At 46.6% G+C, this 20,240-nt stretch overlaps 3 protein-coding genes across 3 annotated transcripts; 2 read left to right on the top strand and 1 right to left on the bottom strand.

The window, feature by feature from the left end:
- Window positions 1–5,875: 5,875 nt before the first annotated feature.
- LOC123115154 (uncharacterized) lies at window positions 5,876–8,858 on the bottom strand. The gene is made up of 6 exons (XM_044536397.1): window positions 8,820–8,858; window positions 8,554–8,726; window positions 8,326–8,479; window positions 8,117–8,239; window positions 7,922–8,006; window positions 5,876–6,305 (listed from the first exon to the last, which is right to left on the bottom strand). Exons 1-6 carry the CDS (start codon window positions 8,856–8,858, stop codon window positions 6,136–6,138), a joined length of 744 nt encoding a protein of 247 aa, XP_044392332.1. The 3' UTR covers window positions 5,876–6,135.
- Window positions 8,859–8,860: 2 nt separating this feature from the next.
- On the top strand, window positions 8,861–11,280 carry LOC123113810 (60S ribosomal protein L7-2). The gene is made up of 7 exons (XM_044535122.1): window positions 8,861–8,988; window positions 9,077–9,256; window positions 9,830–9,927; window positions 10,025–10,082; window positions 10,214–10,293; window positions 10,678–10,780; window positions 10,878–11,280. The coding sequence occupies exons 2-7, from the start codon at window positions 9,077–9,079 to the stop codon at window positions 11,091–11,093; spliced, it is 735 nt and encodes a 244-aa protein (XP_044391057.1). The 5' UTR covers window positions 8,861–8,988; the 3' UTR covers window positions 11,094–11,280.
- A 2,486-nt stretch (window positions 11,281–13,766) lies between these two features.
- LOC123115153 (60S ribosomal protein L7-3-like) lies at window positions 13,767–14,405 on the top strand. The gene is made up of 2 exons (XM_044536396.1): window positions 13,767–13,904; window positions 14,003–14,405. Exons 1-2 carry the CDS (start codon window positions 13,767–13,769, stop codon window positions 14,216–14,218), a joined length of 354 nt encoding a protein of 117 aa, XP_044392331.1. The 3' UTR covers window positions 14,219–14,405.
- The last annotated feature ends 5,835 nt before the right edge of the window (window positions 14,406–20,240 follow it).

The raw sequence follows: 20,240 nt of genomic DNA, 5'->3' as shown, positions 1-20,240 counted from the left end.
GGCTGCCTGCTTGCTTGCTTGCTGTCGCTATGACCCCCGCACCACGTTGTTTGCATCGCTATTATGCTTGTGGACGGGAGCGGCTCCACGCATCCTCGTCGGCGTAGGCGTCGGCGTGGGAGATGAATGATGCATGGGCGATGGCCAGTCGACGGCGGCGTCATCACGGGCACGCGCGGCGGTGGGATTGGGACTGGGGTTATTGGAACGGCGTCGCTGTACGGGTGGTTCGTGGTTGGCGCGCCGAGGGGTCTGCATTACTCTCTACGCAGCAGAATGAAGTTTCACCGCGAAGAAGCGTGGATGAACCCGGCCGGTAAGTATGAACCCGCTTCGAAAAACACATTTGTAAATGCCCGAATTTTTTTGAACAAAAGTTGTGTGTGTACTTCTCCGCGTTCTATGTGTGCGCAGAGACTTTCGCGGAAAAACAAACTTTTTGTTTAGCCTGTGCATAACTGTGTCATATCTAGATGTGTCCTAGATAGACCCTTTTGCAAACATGTACGCTTGAAATTTTGTTGTGACATTTTAAAACGCATTTTAAATGCATTTTGAAAAGGCGAGCCTATATGTACCCGGGTGCAGCCGCGCAGGACGTGCCTTCTCTTCATCATCGATGTGCTGTGCATGGGCTGCTTAACTCTTCTCTCCTCTCCGGTGGCCCTAGGGCCATGGGGGCGCGGTGGATCTCGGCAAGGGCCGGCGGGAGGGCTCCGTTTTTAGTCGTTTCTTTCAGTTTTGCTAGGGTTTGTGTCCTGCTCAGGAAGACGAGACGGCGGCGGCTCCCTGAAGATGGAATAAAGGTCTCCCCGCCTAGTCCCCGTTCCGGCGGCGCGTATAGCACCGTTGGTGGGCGTGTGGAGGTGTGTCTCGGGCGGATCTATCTTTAGTGGATTTGCTCGGATCTCGTCGTTGTTTGTCTACGTTCGCGTGTCTTCGGATTGGATCTTTCTGATCTACGTTATTCTTCATCTGCGGTAGTTGCTGTTCTGGTGCGCTGGTCCTACGGGGCCTTAGCACGACGACTTCCGGACTGTCTACTACAACAAGTTGTGCCCGACTCTGGCGATGGAGGGGCGATGACGGCGGCGCGCCTTCGGCTCGCTTCAGTGCTGGTAGTCGTCGCTAGGTGGTCTATGGATCTGGATGTAATTTTTATTATTTCTGGTATTCGTTGTACTGCCATGATTGAAGATGAATAGATTGAAATTTTTCTTGAAAAAAAAAACTCTTCCCGCTCGAGGCCAGACACGGCGGCCAGTAGGGGTTCTTTTCGCCTTCATTTCGCGGCACCACACTGCGATACGAGCGATGACGACGACGACGACGACGGATATACGGGCAATCACGCTCTTGTCTCTCCTTGACCGTCCCGTCTCGTCGCAGGCCTCGGCATCGCCATCTTAACTGAAAAGGATCGTAATTCATGGCCGACGTTAAGCAGGCAGCTGAGTATCTTATCAGAGCGCGACGGCACAAGCCCAACTGCTTCGTGTTCATCTTTTTGACGGGCAGGGAACTGATCGGCCACACAATCTTCTTTGTCGATTTTGTTCCGGTTACATCGATCCTTAACTTTGATGGGGCAGTTAATTGAACATGGACGATGCATACTCCATTTAGCTATTTTGTTGCGTGCGTGCCCATCAGCCCACGCAGTGTCAATGTGAACTGCGTCTGGCCTGTTCCAAAAGTTGAGGTGATGCACATGCTACGAGACCTGCGACCGGTGTCCCGTTTCAGTCACGAACAAGAGGAGAGGAATAAAATGGGCACGGGAAGAGTCGGCATCTGAAATTCATTCATGGGGAATCCGTGGTCTGTTCTCGCGCAACTTCCAAAACATTCAATAAAACCATAGGAGTGTTTCAATTTCAATTCGTTCATGAGGCGACCGTACACGATCGATCGGCATCATTGAACTCCAGCTAGCTGGGGCGCCGTCGCCGTCAGACGCTTGTGCAACTGCGTGTGATGCAAGGCAGGGAGGAAGGAGAGAAGAAACAACAGGGCAAGTACATGTGCACTAAGGCCTGCCTGCTATGCACAACTGAACTGAACTGAACTGAACTCTGTTGTTTGACAGCCGAAACTGAAGAACAGTACAGCGCGTCCCAGTCGATCACGAGAGCTTGCTGCCTTGTATAGTTGAGTAGCTTGTGGATCGGAGGGAAATGCGGTGCCAATGGGATTACTGCTGCAATTTCAACCCACCAGGCAAAGTGAGGGATCCCCAGCAGAAGTTCTTCACACATTGCAGAACAAAGGGAAATCAGAAAGGAGAATTTGGATGAGAAGTGCTATTTAGGTGCTCAAAGCAATACATAAAATAAAAGGGCCTGGTGATGGTTACCAGAGGCAAATGGAAGGAAAAACTAGATGCAACTAATTTCACATAATCAAAAGTGCCAATCGAACTACCGCAAAAGTCCTAATCGAACTATCGGTTTCCATGAATTCCTTCATAATGGAAACGACAACCACTTAATTTGTACTCCCTCTATAAACTAATATAAAAGCGTTTAGATCAGTAAAGTAGTGATCTAAACGCTCTTATATTAGTTTACGGAGGGAGTAACAAACAGTGACCAAGTAACTCTACATGCAACCATCGGTGCAGCAGACAGGGTTGTGCCTACTGATTGATGCTGACCAGATGGTCTTGGAGTAACTACTCTTCCCTTCACCGCTTTGTAGATATGATAGCTCGGTACTTAGTTATTGGTGCCTGTGTGTACACTGTGCTTGCTGATTTAAGCTTAATTCATACGGCCTTGGAAAAACCAAGCTTACTTGTGTGTAAAAGATCACTAGGAACATACAACTTGTTTTTTGAGGGGTACTAGGAACCTACAACTTGTTTTTTGAGGGGTACTAGGAACCTACAACTAATGTCCGTGTATAGTACCACTGTGCAAGAACATGCTTCAGATATTTAGATTGAGTACAGCTTCTTTACAAATATACAGCCAGAGAAGCAAAATGGAACCAATGTGTAAAAGCTTTACTACCCAAGTACTAAAAGAACAAGTAACAACAAAAATATATAACAACTCAGAAACCACGGATCACAGGCGCAAGTCTGCTGCTGCACGTAGCAGCTGATGTCTTCAGTAAAAGAAAGGGTGGGCGCAATGATCTTGCGGATTGCTTGCTGAGGGCAAAGAAAAGCTGCCGAGGATGGATTTGATGCTGCCCACTCTTAAAAGTTCAGCTCTGAGGGTGCAGGTTTGTGGTTGCTGTAGTTGTCGTAGTGTGTTTCAGTTTTTGTACCGTCAGGTTATCTGATGGTTTGAGATTCTTGGTCTGCAGATGCTAGAATTTTGGGTTCAGATGCCCTGGCACTAATTTTGTAATATCTGTTGCTGTAGCTCTTCGTGGAATGGTGGAAACCGTATCCGACATGTGGTCCATAACTATTTTGTGTTACCAGTTTCAGAAACAAAATTGGGGGAAACCCTTAATTCGGAAAAATAAAGAAACCACGGATCCCTACTAGGCCAACTTCCTCAAGATCACTTTTAAATTTTGATCTACAGCCAAAATGCTAATCAGTTTATTCGGTAATTCTTCTCATGAGAGTGTGACAGCACAAGCCCAGCTGCTTTTGGTTCTATCATCTTTTCGACCGACCGACCACTCAATCTTCTTGTTGCTTCTGTTCCAGTTACAGCCTTAGTTTTTATGGGGCAGCTAACTGAACATGGATGATGCATATCCATTGAGTTATTTTGTTGCGTGCCCGTCAACCCACGCAGTGTTAATATTAACTGCTATACTACTGACCTCTGCCAAAAGTTGGGATGATACTACGGGACCTGTAATGAGTGTCCCGTTTCAATCACAAACAAGAGGGGAGGAATAAAATGGGCACGGGAAGAATCGGCATCTGAAATTCATTCATGGGGAAACTGTGGTCCGTTCTCGCGCAACTGCCAAAACATTCAATAAAACCATAGGAGTTTTTCGATTCCAATTCATTCATGAGGCGACCGTACGCGATCGAGCATTGAACTCTAGCTGGCTGGGGCACGGTCGCCATCAGACGCTTGCACAGCTGCGTCTGATGCAAGGCAGAGAGGAAGGAGAGAAGAAACAGCACGGCAGCACATGTACACTAAGCCTGCTATGCAAAACTGAACCCAACTTCGTTGTTTGACAATTTGACAGCCAAAACTGAAGAATCATACCGCGCGTTCCAGCCGATCACGAGACCTTGGCCGCATCGATGTTGCTCGACTTTGTAGCTTCGTAATTGAGTAGCTTCTCGGGCGGGAGGAAATACGACGAAGGCGATGCCAACACGATGCAGACTGCTGCTGCAATTCCAACCCACCAGGCAAGGTGAGGGATCCCCAGCAGCAGTTCATCAGACACTGCAGTGCAAGGGAAATCATAGAAAACGATATGGATGAGAACCACTATTTAGGTGCTCAAAGCAGTATACTGCATACAGAAGGGCCGGGCAGTGACAGCTATACTGTAAAAAAAGGACAGACCCAGTGCTACAAAATCCCACACCAGGTTGGGTCCATGGAAGGATCATACGACGCAAGCCTCACCCCTGCACAATGGAATGCAGAAGGCCGCGTCGAACCCATGACCTCTTGGCACAAAGTGACAGCTAAAGTGTGAATCAAACTATTTCAAAGGAAGCTCTGCGCACTATCTCTTCTTATAAATTCCTTCATAATGGCAACGACAACCACTTAATTTGTAACAAACAGCGACTAAGTGACCCTATATGCAACCATCGGTGCAGCAGACAGCGTTGCACCTACTTATCGATGTAATCCGATGGTTTGGATTAACTACGCTTCCCTTTACTGCTTTGCTGATATGATAGTTCACTGCTAGTTATTGATGCCTGTGTACATTGTAGAGTAAAACCACTCTTCTTACTCATTTATGCTAATTAACATGTCCTTAGAGAAACCAAGCTTACTTGTATGTAAAAGTTCACCAGGAACCTACAAAAATGTCTGTGTACAGTACCACTGTGCCATAACATGCTTCAGATATTTTAGATTGAAGAGAGCTTCTTTACAAATACAGACACTGAAGCAAAATGGAACCAATATGTAAATAAAAGCTTTGGTATCACAATTCACAAGTGCTAAAAGAACAAGTAACTACAGAAATATATGATGACTCAGAAATCACAGATCAGAGGCAAGGCTGCTGCTGCAGGTAGCAGCTGATGTCTTCACTAAAAAGAAAGGGTGGGCGCAATGATCTCGCGGATTGCTGGCCGAGGGCTAAAAAAGCTGTCGAAGATGAATTTGATGCTGCCCACTGTTAAAAGTTCAGCTCCGAGGGTGCAAGTTTGCGGCTGCTGTAGTTTTTGTAGTGTGTTTCAGTTTCTATATCGTCAGGTTATCTGATGGTTGGAGATGCAGAAACTGGAACACACTATTTCAGATGCTAGAATTTTGGGTTCAGATGCCCTACTAGGCCAACTCTCACTTTTAAATTCTGATCTACCGCTTATGCTAATCAACAGTAACTTCTCAGCAGAATGTGACATCACAAGCCCAACTGCTTTGTGTTCAATTATCTTTTCGACGGGTAGAGAACTGATCGACCACATGATCTTCTTATCGCTTTTGTTCCAGCTACAGCCTTAATTTTGATGTGGCAGTTAACTGAACAAGGATGACGCAGACCATTTGGTTATCTTGATGCGTGCCCATCAACCCGCACAGTGTGAACTACTACTGACCTCCGCCACAAGTTGAGGTGATGCAAGACCCGTAACCAGTGTCCTGTTTCAATCACAAGAACAGAATAAAATGGGCACGGGAAGAGTCAGCATCTGAAATTCATGGGGAACCTGTGGTCCATTTTCTGGAGTGGTGCAACCAGCAAAACATTCATTCAATAAAACCATAGTATTTCAATTAATTCATGAGGCAACCGTACAGGATCGAACGACATATCTAGCATTAAACACTAGGGCAACAACCATCAGATGCTTGTACAACTGCGTCTGGTGCAGGGCAAAAAGGAAGGGAAGAAGAAAGAAGACAATACATGTGCACTAGCCTGCTACCTACTATGCAAAACTGAACTGAACCGAACTTTCTAGTACGACAGACAAAGCTGAAGATTCATACAGCGTGTTCCGGTTGATCACGAGAGCTTGGCTGCATCGGCGTCGCTCGACTTTGCAGTTTCGTAGTTAAGTAGCTTGTGGATCGGGAGGAAATACGGTGCTAGTGATGCCAACACAAGGCAAATCACTGCTGCAATTCCAACCCACCAGGCAAAGCGAGGGATCCCCAGCAAAAGTTCATCACACACTGCAGAACAACGAAAATCAAAAAGAGCAATTTGGATGAGGAACGCTATTTAGGTGACTCAAAGCAGTACATCAAAGGACCAGGCAGTGACAACCAGAGGTAGTGAAAGGGAAAACTAGATGCAACTAATTCCACATAATCAAAATCGTGAATCAAACTATTTCAAAGGAAGCTCTATGCGCTATCTGTTTCTGTAAATTACTTCATATGGCACTGGCAACCTATTAATGTGTAACAAAAATCAACGACTAGGTACCTATATCAACCATTGGTGCACTAGACAGGGTTGTGCCTACTAATTGTTGCTAATCACATGGTCTTGGAGTAACCAAGCTTCACTTTCCTGCTTTGTGGATATGAAAGCTCACTACCTATAGTTATTGATGCCTGTGTGTACACTGTACAGTACCGCTGTGCCTACTCGTTTATGCTAATTCACATGGCCTTGGAAAAAACAAGCTTGTATGAAAAGGTTCACTAGGAACCAACAACTAATTAACATGCTTCAGATATTTTAGATGAGTATGACTCCTTTAGAAATACAGCCACAGAAGCAAAATGGAACCAACGTGTAAAAAGCTTCTGATTCCAAGTACTAAACGGACAAGTAACTAAAAAAATATCACAACTCAGAAAATCAAGGATCTCTAACAGGCCATATTTTTCACCCCAACTTTTGAATTACGATCTACAGCAAATGAATATCATTCTCCAATTGAGCTGTCATCTTACAGCAAAAGGGGACAACATTAGCTATTACTGAAGCAGACTTTTGTACAATTGTACTAATGCAATTCAGATGTAATAATATTCATCTAGTCAGGTAGTGCCAATGGGAACAAAATTTCTTATATTTGTGACAGGAAGACACAACAGAATGCTTTGCTCTTAAATGGGAACAGCAGACATTCATACTAAACTGAACTTACTAGAACAGCGCACAGTTCACAACAGAATGCTTTGCTCTTAAATAGGAACAGCAGACATTCATACTAAACTGAACTTACGAGAACAGCGCACAGTTCACAACAGAATTCTTCGCTCTTAAACGGGAACAACAGACATTCATACTAAACTGAACATACTAGAACAGCGTGTAGTTCGTTGTCATGCAATGTGCATAACGACATATAGATTGCATACAAAGAGAAAGCGAATAGCGAAAACAAAATTGAGGATCTGCTAGTATGTTTAGCCTGATAGGTTAGTAAATAACGTTCTAGTTTTCCTTGAAATGTTTACTTTAGGTAGGTGGCTTATGTTGATATCGTCTAAAAGTTCTGTCCGCAGATCATCTCCATTTAATACAACTTATCACACAAATCAGAATTTTAGGCTAACCACTACATGTTAGTGAGTTATATTTCGTCGTATGGAAGAATGTTCTACAAATTTCAAGACCTTTACTCCTTAGATAAACGGGAAATGATATCAAGCACTGATCAGTGAGCAACCAAGGTTTCAAATACTACATGATGATGCTCAAAGCAATGATTAATTTTATGGCATGGCAAAAAATGGACAAACAACAAACAAATACTAGAAGCAGTCTATCGGCTATTGGCTAATCAAGGAAAATTGAAATGTAAAGAGACAGCAATTACATCCTAGCATACCAATGTTGAACAGGGCAAGCTCTCTCTCCTTGACATTTGGCTTTGCAACCACACCCTCAGGCTCCACCGTGACAAGAACATAAACCTATATATCAATCACAAACAACCATTATAAATCATCCCATCAAAGGGCGCGCCACTCCGATTCTGCAGCCAAGCAACAATTGTAGCTAAAAAGAGTAACTGAATACCAACCGGCTTGGTGCTCTCAGCCTGGAAAATGATCTTCTCCGTGTTGAGCAGCCTCCTGTTCTTACTCCCCTGGTCCTCTGCAGCATCAGGATCGCTCACGAGCCGGATCGAGAAGCTGGACGGTATCTGCAAACCACAAGCAAAGCTCTTCAAGCACAAGAAGACGCAATGGGTTCACTGGTGAAACAAATGTTTTTTGTCTGAGATCGTACGGAGGCCGGATAGGAGATCTTGACTTCGTACCACGCGGGCGGCCGCAGCCCGGCGAGCCTGTAGACCCTCCGGCCGTGGCGGAGCGGCATCGTCTCGCCCACCAGCTCATCGCCGATGCTGAGGGCCCTCAACGGCTCCTCCGCCTCCAGGCTGCTGCGGGGGGAACGCACGGCGGAGCTGTTGGTGAACAGTACCAGAAAGAGGCGCGGACGGAGACAGGGGCATACCTGCTTGCGGAGGAGAGCAGGAGGATGACGATCAGGAGGACACGCTGCGGCGGCATGGCGACGAGAGCGGATGCGGCGGCGGCATCCGCGCGGGCTCCCTCCGGCGAAACGTCGACGGCGTCGGCGAAGCAGTTGCGAATGCCGCCGTGAGAGGTTAGATTTTTTTTTGAGGGCTACCGTGAGAGGTTAGATGGGCCTACACACGATACGCATGGTGTGGGCCAATAGCGAGCCGGACGGCCTAACAATACATGGGCCTAACAGGCCATTTTGCTGGCCCGGTTAGCCCATCCGGACGACCCCATCCCGAAACCCTAGCGCCCAAACCCCAGCTACATAAGCCACTCCCTCCGCCCGCCGCCGCCTCCTCTAGCCTCCATCTCTCTCTCCCTCTCTCTCGCGCCTCCTCCTCCCCCCTGCAGGAAGCTCGTCGGGGTAAGCGCTCGTCCTGCCGCCGTTGCGAAGGCATTTGCTCCCGCTGCTCGGCCGGATCTGACCCTGGGTTTTGGTTTTGCGGCCGCAGATGTCGTCCGAGGCGGCGAAGGTGGTGGTGCCGGAGTCGGTGCTCCTCAAGAGGAAGCGGGAGGAGCTCTGGGCCGCCGAGAAGAAGACCAAGGCCGTCGAGGAGAAGAAGAAGTCCAGCGAGAACGTCAAGGTCATCTACGCCCGCGCCAAGCAGTACGCCGAGGAGTACGATGCCCAGGTCAGATCGCTGCTCCCGCTCCATCCCTTGCCGTCGCTTGCTTGTGCGTTCGTCGATAGATTTTATAGTGGGAGAAGATGTGCTTTGTCGGATCTGTCACTGCTTCGTTTCTTTGCGGTGGATTTTCAGATTGCACTCTGTGTGTTTTCTGCTAATACTAGATCGACATACACTTGCATAGATGTGCATGTTCGCTCTCGGTGATGCCTCAGTGACCTAGAATGCCCTTAGGTTCGTAGTTGTAGCAATTCTTTGTATGTTGATGTATGACCTAGGCCAGATTTGCATGTTTCTGCAGCAAAATGAAATCAAACCTGAACCAATTAAGGTGACTTAGGTGTTCTATTTTAGTGTGCTGAATATAACTGTTAGGTGTAAATTGCTGCAAGCTTCATTCAAATTTGACGCCCAGCTGTTCTCCTTGAAATGTTTCCTTCTGCTTGATTTGAGGCCCAACTGGTATATTTGTAATGTTTCCTTCTGCTTGACGGGACCATTAGTTGTGCTTCTAATAGCGTGTTCTGCCAATAGCTTAACTTTGGGAAATGTAGTTAATGCTTGTTTTGCTTGCAGGACAAGGAGTTGGTTCAGCTTAAGCGTGAGGCCCGGATGAAGGGTGGGTTCTATGTCAGTCCTGAGGCTAAGCTGCTGTTTGTTGTCAGAATCAGAGGGTAAGTCACACCACCTTGCCACTGTTTGTCCTGATGTGTATGTTGTGCTCATTTCTGGCTTAATTTGATGCTAATTTTGTCAAATGTCTGGCTACAGTATCAATGCCATGCACCCAAAGACCAAGAAGATCTTGCAGCTGTTGCGTTTGAGACAGGTGGGTTGGCCAATTTGTTGGTTCTTTCAAGTTTGAACTTGATTCATGCTTCCATCTCTTGTTTGAAATGATTTTTACTTGTGTTCATTGTGCCAATTGTTGTTCATTGTGCCAATTGTTTGATTGTGTAGATATTCAATGGAGTGTTCCTGAAGGTTAACAAGGCCACCATCAACATGCTCCGCAGGGTCGAGCCATATGTTGCATATGGGTATGTTACATGTGTACATTTTTTTATCGTGTCGGTACATGATATGTGCCTTGCAACATTTAATGATTGAATTGCTGTATCATCAGCCAACTTGTCTTGTTTGAATAAATTCACAATGCCTACAATGCCTTTCTCTTAGAACTTTGACTAGATGTGTTTTTATCTGTTCCTGGAGCCTGGAACTTTGACACTTCATGAGTATAGTCTGAAACTTATACCCTTTATGAATCAACCCCTGCATTTGACAAATTGGTTAGCTTCAAAGCAAATTATATGTGCCATGAATGTTTCCACATCCTGGGGTCAACTAGTGAAACATATGCCAAGTGCTTCAAGAGTCTGATGTTCTGTTTGTATCTAAATGGATTGAATCACTATTTGTAGGTACCCGAACCTGAAGAGTGTGAGGGAGTTGATCTACAAAAGAGGTTATGGAAAGCTCAACAAGCAAAGGATTCCTCTGACCAACAACAAGGTCATCGAGGAGGTGAGCAGTCGGATTGCCCAACATGTGGCCTTTATTTTGCATCTCCAAATGCAACTCTGGCATGATTCTAACCATTACTTTGCTATCTTACTATCAGGGTCTTGGAAAGCACAACATCATCTGCATTGAGGACCTTGTCCACGAGATCCTGACCGTTGGCCCTCACTTCAAGGAGGCCAACAACTTCCTGTGGCCATTCAAGCTGAAGGCGCCGCTGGGAGGCCTCAAGAAGAAGAGGAACCACTACGTCGAGGGCGGTGATGCCGGCAACCGCGAGAACTACATCAACCAGCTCGTCAGGAGGATGAACTAGGTTGATCATCGATGATCCCCCTTGTATTCGGAAGATGTTTTGTTTGTTAAGCCTGCTTTACATTAGGAAGTGGATGGTGGATGCAGTTTTGATATTTCGGAACCATGATGCATGTTTTTGGAAGAATGTGACTATGTATGTGGAGGTTTTGAGACCGTGTTTAATGCCTCTTGCTGTGTTCCGCGAATACGTTTCTTATTGTTGTCAGCCTAGCACTTCATGTGGTGTAATTTTTTTCTTCTAGCTTGTTAGTTCTGCGTAAAATTTTCTGTTGTTGGGCCGGAAATTCTGACTAAAACAAACAAACAACATCCCGATTTGGATGAGCCGACGCAGACGGACTTGAGAAAGGAAAATGGGAGGAGCACATTCCCACTCAAATCATTCCCATTCGGACTAAAACAACCAAACGTCTGTCACCCATTAACGATTGCTGACCAACCATACGCCAAGGAGAGATTGATGATGAAGTACGTTCTGCCCTGGCAACGGTACATGTAAAGGTCAACGGTACACCGTCGAGTGGTTGAACTCCTCATCCCCTACTCAAATCCTCTTAAGAGCGAGAATGGTTCATCCTCTAGTATTAGAACAACTAGAGGCAATACCGCAACATGCCGATGAGCAGAATTGGATTAGGAGGTATGAGGAAACACATCCAACCTTGGTTTGACGAGGTGCCAACTAGGTCACCTCCTGCATCATGCAGGGATGGCATCAACTTGCTCGTGCCGAAGGTGGTCTGATCAATAGCGCCTTGTTGAGCCGTTGTGTCTCTAACCCCTGTGCCATGACAAGATCATTGTTGATGTTTGCTCCTATATCGACTCCCAGTTGTACCTGCTTTTGCAACTGCCCAGTGGCAACTTTGAAATAGTATAGAGGTTTGGTTGTCAATGAAATGTCAATGGGCTAAGAAAACTGAATGTTGGCGGTGACTCGCTGCAGTGCAATTTATTTTATTTTACAAATATTCTAAATAACTTAGACATACAATGAAGCCTGATTTATTAACGTGAATAATAACTTCCTTCAAACTAATCTATATATTTATTTCCTCTTTCATTTTTTTTTGAAAAATTAGCTCTTGCCTGTAAGAGTCTTCAATGATATATGGTTTTGTGATTTCGTAGAGATTTATGTCCGCGTTGTTTGCAAGAGCAACAAACTAATGACCATACGTTTTGTTTATCTCAGTAGAAACACTAGCCAGTCAATAGCTACTATTCCCTCCGTAAACTAATATAAGAGCGTTTAGAATACTAAAATAGTGATCTAAACACTCTTATATTAGTTTACAGAGGGAGTATATTATAGTAGCCAGCGAATTAATGTTTTGACCTTAAGCCAAGCATGGCACATCGAAAGAAGGCAAACAAAGTCCTAGTATGAAATTTTCTAGTATGTTCTGGCTTGGAAGCTGCCGTGGACATCAGTTTCGTAGTATGACGCGAGAATGCAAGATAGGTTAGCTGAGAGCACCGTTAATGACAAAGTACATCATTTCATTTGCTTAAACAACAATGACCCAAGATTAAGTGCACAAGTGCGATGAGTTTAGGAGCTTCATGAGGAAGCATATCCCATTATCCCCAGACGACTACAATTCGAGGACTGCAATGTATATGCGTGACAATGCTTTTTTCATAAAGGTAGTTTTCATGACACAAAACACACACCAGAGCAATACAAGTGAAAAGTTCACAATTAGCCTCTATATCGCTAGAACGTACACAACCCAGGCAAGACTGGCTAGTCTACAACAAAAAGGAAAATAACACAGCCAACTCAATGTGACGGAAGTCCGATCTGAAGACGATCCATGTTTGGTAAATATCTCTTGGACGCACGCTGCATATGCATACATTTCGCATAGGGAACTGCCAGGTGCTCCGGTCGGTGTAGAGTACACTAAAAACAGAGTCAGCGCTACATGAAAAGGCAATCTACAATGGAGTTTTTTTTTTCTTTCTTTTGAAAAAGCCGATAATTTTTAAATAGTCAAAGGCACTAATACAATGCTAGCGCCCCCACGAGGACAAGGGTTTTAAGCTTCATATTTTTTCAATTAATTGGGGCATCATAGTGGAGGAAAATCCGGTATATAGATCTGACTGAGAACTTCCGGTTCTTGTGAAGGTTCCACCGGAACTCATCAGAACTATGTCATTGTTGAACGTAGCCTATGCGTGATTAAGTCATAGCCTTCAAGGAGGTGAGGTACTTAGGATTTGTTCAATCATGTTGTGTTTTCCACGCACACCGTGAAATAATCCTCCCAAAATCTCATTCAAAAATATATTCAAGACCACAAACATTGCTGAAGACCTTGAACATTTGATATAGGTAATGTGGGTGGAGAACAGGCTGTGCGGTCACACCATTTTTGAAGAGGCACACACAAGGTCAGCAAGGATTCGATCTTCTCCAGTAAGGGCCGATTTGGCATATTGGCTGGACATAAATTCCGGATTTGGTGCAATATACATGGATCCCTCCTTGCTTCTCGGCTAAACCCGTTATTCCTCGGGGAAGATGCCTCCATCGGAGAGTCTTTGGGTTCATGGATGACAAACATGGCAGGGATATACCACTCCCGCACCAGGCTTTTCTTCCCCTTGATGTTGAAGCAATTTTTCGTACTCCGCGTCATAGCGACAACTTGAGGACCTCATGGCATGGGCACTAGAGCTAAACGGATATAATAGGTACCCGAACTTGAAGATCGTGAGGGATTTGATCTACAAGAGAGGCTATGGAAAGCTCAACAAGCAAAGGATTCCTCTAACCAATAACAAGGTCACTAAGGAGGTGAGCAGTCGATTGCCCAACATATGGCTCTTTACTTTGCATCTCCAAATGCAACTTTGGTGTGATTCTGACAATTTTGGTTGTCTAATAATTGTCAGGGTCTTGGAAAGCACAACATCATCTGCATTAAGGACCTTGTCCACGAGATCCTGACCATTGGCCTTCACTTCAAGGAGGCCAACAACTTCCTGTGGCCATTCAAGCTGAAGGCGCCGCTGGGAGGCCTCAAGAAGAAGAGGAACCACTACGTCGAGGGTGGTGACGCCGGCAACCGCGAGAACTACATCAACCAGCTCGTCAGGAGGATGAACTAGGTTGATCATCGATGATCCCCCTTGTATTCGGAAGATGTTTTGTTTGTTAAGCCTGCTTTACATTAGGAAGTGGATGGTGGATGCAGTTTTGATATTTCGGAACCATGATGCATGTTTGGAAGAATCTGACTATGTATGTGGAGGTTTTGAGACCGTGTTTAATGCCTCCTGCTATGTGCCGCGAATACGTTTCTCGTTGCTGTCAGCCTAGTACTTCCATGTTGGGTTTTGTAATTTTTTCTTCTAACTTGTTAGTTCTGCGTAAAATTTCTGTTGGGCTGGAAATTCTGACTAAAACAATCAAAAACATCCCGGTTTGGATGAGCCGACGCAGACGGACTTGAGAAAGGAAAATGGGAGGAGCACATTCCCATTCGGGCTAAAACAACCAAACATCTGTCACACATTAACGATGACTGACCAACCATACGCTGAATGCATTTGGAATAACCAAGGAGAGATTGATGAAGCATGTTCTGCCCTGGCAACAATACATGTAAAGGTCATGGAGAATATATATTATACACCGTCGAGTGGTCGAACTCCTCGTCCCATACTCAAATCCTCTTGGAACAACTAGAGGCAACAGGGCAACTGGCCGATGAGCAGAATTGGATTAGGAGGTACGAGGAAACACATCCAACCTTGGTTTTACGAGGTGCCAACTGGGTCACCTCCTGCATCATGCAGGGATGGCATCAACTTGCTCGTGCCGAAGGTGGTCTGATCAACATCGCCTTGTTCAGCCGTTGTGTATCTAAGAGCATCTTCAACAGCCGCGCTAAACTAGCGCCGCGCCGTAAATTCGTCGGTTTTAGCGCACGCGCAACGCGGCGGGTCGCTCTAGCGGGCGCGCAATAACGGCGCGCGCGCTAAACCGAGTTGGGCGCGCTGTCGGAAACGCCATTCCGCGCGGCGTATTTCGGGCGCCTGGTACAGCGCGCGGCACACTCGACCGCTCGCGCCGTACTCTCTCCTTTCCTCCTTTCCTCCTCCTACGCCCCGCACGCGCCGGCGCCAGCGCCACCCATGGACGCGCACACCGGCGCCCCGCTCTCCCCGCTGTATAGCCGCGACCCCCCCCCCCCCCCCGCCGCCGCTGCCGGAAACCCTAGCGCGGTTAGCGTTGGCGTCGCCACCGCCGGAGCTCCGCCTCGCGCCGGCCTCGCGCGCAGCCTCTTCTTGCCACCGCTGATGACCACGGCGACGGGTGGCGTCGCGCCGGCGCCGTCCCATGCCGCCGCCGCACCGTCGAAGCTCCCCAATGCAGCGCGGCCGAAGAAGGGCAAAACTTCGGCGAAGAAAAACAAGGCGGCGGACGGCTCCGGCGGCACGAAGGCGAGGGGAAAGAAGCTTGCAGGGCGTTCGACGGCCGCGGCGGCTACCGAAGCGCCGACGAGCTCACTCGTTGAGCCGGCCGCCGACGCGCACCATGTGTTCGACGAAATGCCCCCAAGGTGAAAAAAATTCTAACTTTTATTTTCTTTTTGTTTTTCAATGCATCATCACATATAGATAGCTTATGTGCATTGTTCAAAAAATTTTTTTAGTCTCAATGATGATGCATACATGTCAACTATGGGTGTTGGGTCCAACAATTCGCATTGGTCTCAAACCAATGACATCCATTTGGAAGACCATGAATTTGAGGTGGACGAGGAGGGTGAGGGCATTGTCGACGCGCCGAAAGGAAGAGCGGGCAATTACAGCACCAACGATGACAAGTTACTATGCAATACTTATTTGCAAGTGTCAAGGGATCCATCCATTGAAGGTGATCAAAGTAGAGATGCGTATTGGGGGTGAATGAAAGAATACTTTGATGCTCACAACATGAGTGGAATTGACCGCTCAGAGAGATCACTTCGGTCCCGATGGTCCACAATCAACTCGGATTGTCAAAAGTGGGCGGCCGCACAAAAGTCTGTTGACAAGATTAACCCAAGTGGCACAAATGAGGATGATAGAGTAAGTGTCATCTCATATATGTTCATCTCATACTTGTTCTTGGTGTCCGAAGTGCTAACTTGTTTTGTTTTTCTTGTAGTTCAACATTGCACAAAACTTGTTCAAAGAAAAGACGAGGACCACCAAGAAAGGGAAGATCAAGAAAGGAAGGGTCTTTACCTTGTCTCATTGCTATGAAGTGTTAAAGAATGATGAGAAATGGAAGAATCGTGATGGTTTGGATGATTTGCATTTGAGCAACAAACGCAAGGTGGATGATGATGATGAGGAGGATGATGCATCAAGTGATGACGGCAAGAGAAGCCCCACACCCAACTCGGTTTCATACTCGAAGCCAAAACGACCGGATGGGTGCAAGAAAGACAAAACCGAAAAGAAGAAGAGGAAAGGAGATGATGAGCTCAAAAATGCTATGGAAGCTATTGTGAAGGCAAGAAAAGAAGCCAACGAGGTGAGGAAAATGGCAAGGAACCAAGATGCCGCGGCCGAGGAGAGGAGGTTGGCGGCCGAGGAGAGGAGGGTGGCCGCCAAGGAGAGGAAAGTGGCATTGGAGGAGAGGAAGGTGGGCATGAAGGAGCGATCTAGGTTGTTGGAATGGGAGAAGCACTTGTTCTTCTTGGACACATCTTCGTTCAATGGTGCGCAAAAGGAATATGTCAACCTTGCTCGTGAAGAAGTCTTGATCCAAAAAAGAGCCATGATCCTCACAATGGGTGGCGGTGGCCTTGGCGGCGCCATGGGAGGCATGGGTGGCTTCGGCGCCATGGGAGGCATGGGTGCACCTCCGGCCGCCATGGGAGGCATGGGTGGCTTGGGCGCCATGGGAGGCATGGGCGCACCTCCGACCGCCATGGGAGGCATGGGTGGCTTCGGAGCACCCTCTGACACTATGGCCGCTATGGGAGGCATGAGTTTCGCTACTCTTATGGGAGGCATGGGTGCACCTCCGGCCATGGGTGGAATGTCTTTTGATGTGCCTCCTCACACACATTCCCGTGAAGATACCGTTGAAGATCTTGTCAACACCGTCGGAGCTTCACGTGATGCGATGCGTGATGAGGATAGAGAGGAAGATTCATTTTCGGAAGATGAGGACGAAGACGAGGAAGATGTTTGATGTGTCTTTCATTTATATGTTTTGAACTTTTACTTTGCATTTTGAACTTGGTTGGATGAACTTGTGGGCATGACTTGGTTGGAAGATGTTTGTGGACAAATTTCAATGTTCATTGCATTTTGATAATTGTTTCGAAACCCAAGTCGCGCGCGCGGAGCGAGTCGCGCGCGCTGTATTTTTGCGCGCTGCTGGAGCGGCGCGCGCGCGCTGCATTATAGCGCGGCTGCTGGAGCCAGCGCTCGCGGCCGCGCTAAACCAGCCGAAGCGCGCGCGGCAAACAGGGTTTTTGCGCGCGGCGCATAGCGCGGCTGTTGGAGATGCTCTAACCCTGTGCCATGACAAGATCATTGTTGATGTCTGCTGATAGATCGACTCCCAGTTGTACCGGCTTTTGCAACTGCCGCCCAGTGGCAACTTTGAAATAGTATAGAGTTTTGGTTGTCAATGAAATGTCAATGGGCTAAGAAAACTGACGCCACTTTGAAATAGTATAGAGGTTTGGTTGTCAATGAAATGTCAATGGCTAAGAAAACTGAATTTTGCAGTGACTCGCTGCAGTGCAATTTATTTTATTTTAAAAATATTCTAAATAACTTAGACATACAATGAAGCCTTATTTACTAACAAGAATAATAACTTCCTTCAGACTAATCTATATATTTATTTCCTCCTTCATTCTTTTTTGAAAAATTAGCTCTTGCCTGTAAAAGTCTTCAATGATCTATGGTTTTGTGATTTCGTAGAGATTTATGTCCGCGTTGTTTGCAAGAGCAACAAAATAATGACCATACGTCTTGTTTTTCTCAGTGGAGATTGGGCGTCGCACTCTTTCTTGGAAGCGTCGCTGATGTATGGTGCTCCATCCCTCACCCCGCGGCCTTGGCTCCGGAGGGAAACCTCTGATCTGCGGGATCGGGCGATGAAGGCGTCTTCACGTCTTCTTCCTCCTTGGGGGCATCGTCTTGGAGCCGTCTACAACCTGAGACCGGTGGATGGCGGCATCTTCGCCGCGTGGGATGGCGGCATCTTCGCCGCGTGGAAGGGCGGCATCTTCGCCGCGTGGTTTGCTGAGGCGGCCGTTTCGGGGGCGCCAATTTCTGTTTGGCAACGATGATGGCGTCAAGAGGAGCTTGGTTCCCTTGTGAGGATCGTCGTCAAAGTCGGAGTTGTCGGTTGTTGGCGCGTGTGGCCATCTGTTGGCATGTGCCGTCATTGCTCTGTGTAGCTGTTTGTGGGGGAGGCTTCGTTGGTGGAGCTCTATGGTGAAGTCGGAGTCGCCCGTTCGGAGGTAACCGGTGATGACGATGACGCTTGCGACTTCCCGGCGGATGTCTTTTCTTCTTTGCAGCTCATGTTTCATGTCGGTGGTCAGGTTGGCCGGTGGTGCCCATGTTATATGGGTTGGGTTGTATTGGTTTTAGCCCGGTTTTCCGTCAATTAACCAGGCAATTCTCACTTCTTCTTAATCAATAAAAATGGCAAGTCTTTTGCCTCGTTTAAAAAAAACAAACAAACAAAAAAAAAACCCGTAGAACTAGAGTTAGAAACACTAGCCAGTCAATAGCTACTATATTATAGTAGCCAACGAATTAATGTTTTGACCTTAAGCCAAGCATGGCACATCGAAAGAAGGCAAAAAAAGTCATAGTATAAAATTTTCTAGTATGTTCTGGCTTGGAAGCTGCCGTGGACATCAGTTTCGTAGTATGACGCGAGAATGCGAGATAGGTTAGCTGAGAGCACCCTTAATAGACAAAGTACATCGTTTCATTTGCTTAAACAACAATGACCCAAGATTAGCTGAGTGCACAAGTGCGATGAGTTTAGGAGCTTCATGAGGAAGCATATCCCATTATCCCCAGACGACTACAATTCGAGGACTACAATGTATATGCGTGACAATGCTTTTTTCATAAAGGTAGTTTTCATGACACAAAACACACACCAGAGCAATACAAGTGAAAAGTTCACAATTAGCCTCTATATCGCTAGAACGTACACAACCCAGGCAAGACTGGCTAGTCTACAACAAAAAGGAAAATAACACAGCCAACTCAATGTGACGGAAGTCCGATCTGAAGACGATCCATGTTTGGTAAATATCTCTTGGACGCACGCTGCATATGCATACATTTCGCATAGGGAACTGCCAGGTGCTCCGGTCGGTGTAGAGTACACTAAAAACAGAGTCAGCGCTACATGAAAAGGCAATCTGCAATGGAGTTTTTTTTCTTTCTTTTGAAAAAGCCGATAATTTTTAAATAGTCAAAGACACTAATACAGTGCTAGCGCCCCCACGAGGACAAGGGTTTTAAGCTTCATATTTTTTCAATTAATTGGGGCATCGTAGTGGAGGAAAATCCGGTATATAGATCTGACTGAGAACTTCCAGTTCTTGTGAAGGTTCCACCGGAACTCATCAGAACTATGTCATTGTTGAACGTAGCCTATGCGTGATTAAGTCATAGCCTTCAAGGAGGTGAGGTACTTATGATTTGTTCAATCATGTTGTGTTTTCCACGCACACCGTGAAATAATCCTCCCAAAATCTCATTCAAAAATATATTCAAGACCACAAACATTGCTGAAGACCTTGAACATTTGATATAGGTAATGTGGGTGGAGAACAGGCTGTGCGGTCACACCATTTTTGAAGAGGCACACACAAGGTCAGCAAGGATTCGATCTTCTCCAGTAAGGGCCGATTTGGCATATTGGCTGGACATAAATTCCGGATTTGGTGCAATATACATGGATCCCTCCTTGCTTCTCGGCTAAACCCGTTATTCCTCGGGGAAGATGCCTCCATCGGAGAGTCTTTGGGTTCATGGATGACAAACACGGCAGGGATATACCACTCCCGCACCAGGCTTTTCTTCCCCTCGATGTTGAAGCAATTTTTCGTACTCCGCGTCATAGCGACAACTTGAGGACCTC

The sequence above is a fragment of the Triticum aestivum genome, chromosome 5B (assembly GCF_018294505.1).
Source record: "Triticum aestivum cultivar Chinese Spring chromosome 5B, IWGSC CS RefSeq v2.1, whole genome shotgun sequence".
Classification (NCBI taxonomy): Eukaryota; Viridiplantae; Streptophyta; class Magnoliopsida; order Poales; family Poaceae; genus Triticum; species Triticum aestivum.
The sequence above is the reverse complement of the archived record's forward strand: the minus strand, read 5'-3'. Positions and strand labels throughout refer to the sequence as shown.

Bases quoted from the DNA above. Each gene is read 5' to 3' on its own strand.
- LOC123115154 (XM_044536397.1), bottom strand. From the start codon at position 8,858: ATGGGGTCGTCCGGATGGGCTAACCGGGCCAGCAAAATG. The intron at 8,240-8,325 runs GTACGATCTCAG...TGTGGTTTGCAG, and splicing joins AGATCTCCTATCCGGCCTCC to ATACCGTCCAGCTTCTCGAT. The intron at 8,007-8,116 runs GTTGGTATTCAG...ATTGATATATAG, and splicing joins AGGCTGAGAGCACCAAGCCG to GTTTATGTTCTTGTCACGGT.
- LOC123113810 (XM_044535122.1), top strand. From the start codon at position 9,077: ATGTCGTCCGAGGCGGCGAAGGTGGTGGTGCCGGAGTCGGTGCTCCTC. The intron at 9,257-9,829 runs GTCAGATCGCTG...TTTTGCTTGCAG, and splicing joins CCGAGGAGTACGATGCCCAG to GACAAGGAGTTGGTTCAGCT. The intron at 9,928-10,024 runs GTAAGTCACACC...GTCTGGCTACAG, and splicing joins TTTGTTGTCAGAATCAGAGG to TATCAATGCCATGCACCCAA.
- LOC123115153 (XM_044536396.1), top strand. From the start codon at position 13,767: ATGGCATGGGCACTAGAGCTAAACGGATATAATAGGTACCCGAACTTG. The intron at 13,905-14,002 runs GTGAGCAGTCGA...AATAATTGTCAG, and splicing joins ATAACAAGGTCACTAAGGAG to GGTCTTGGAAAGCACAACAT.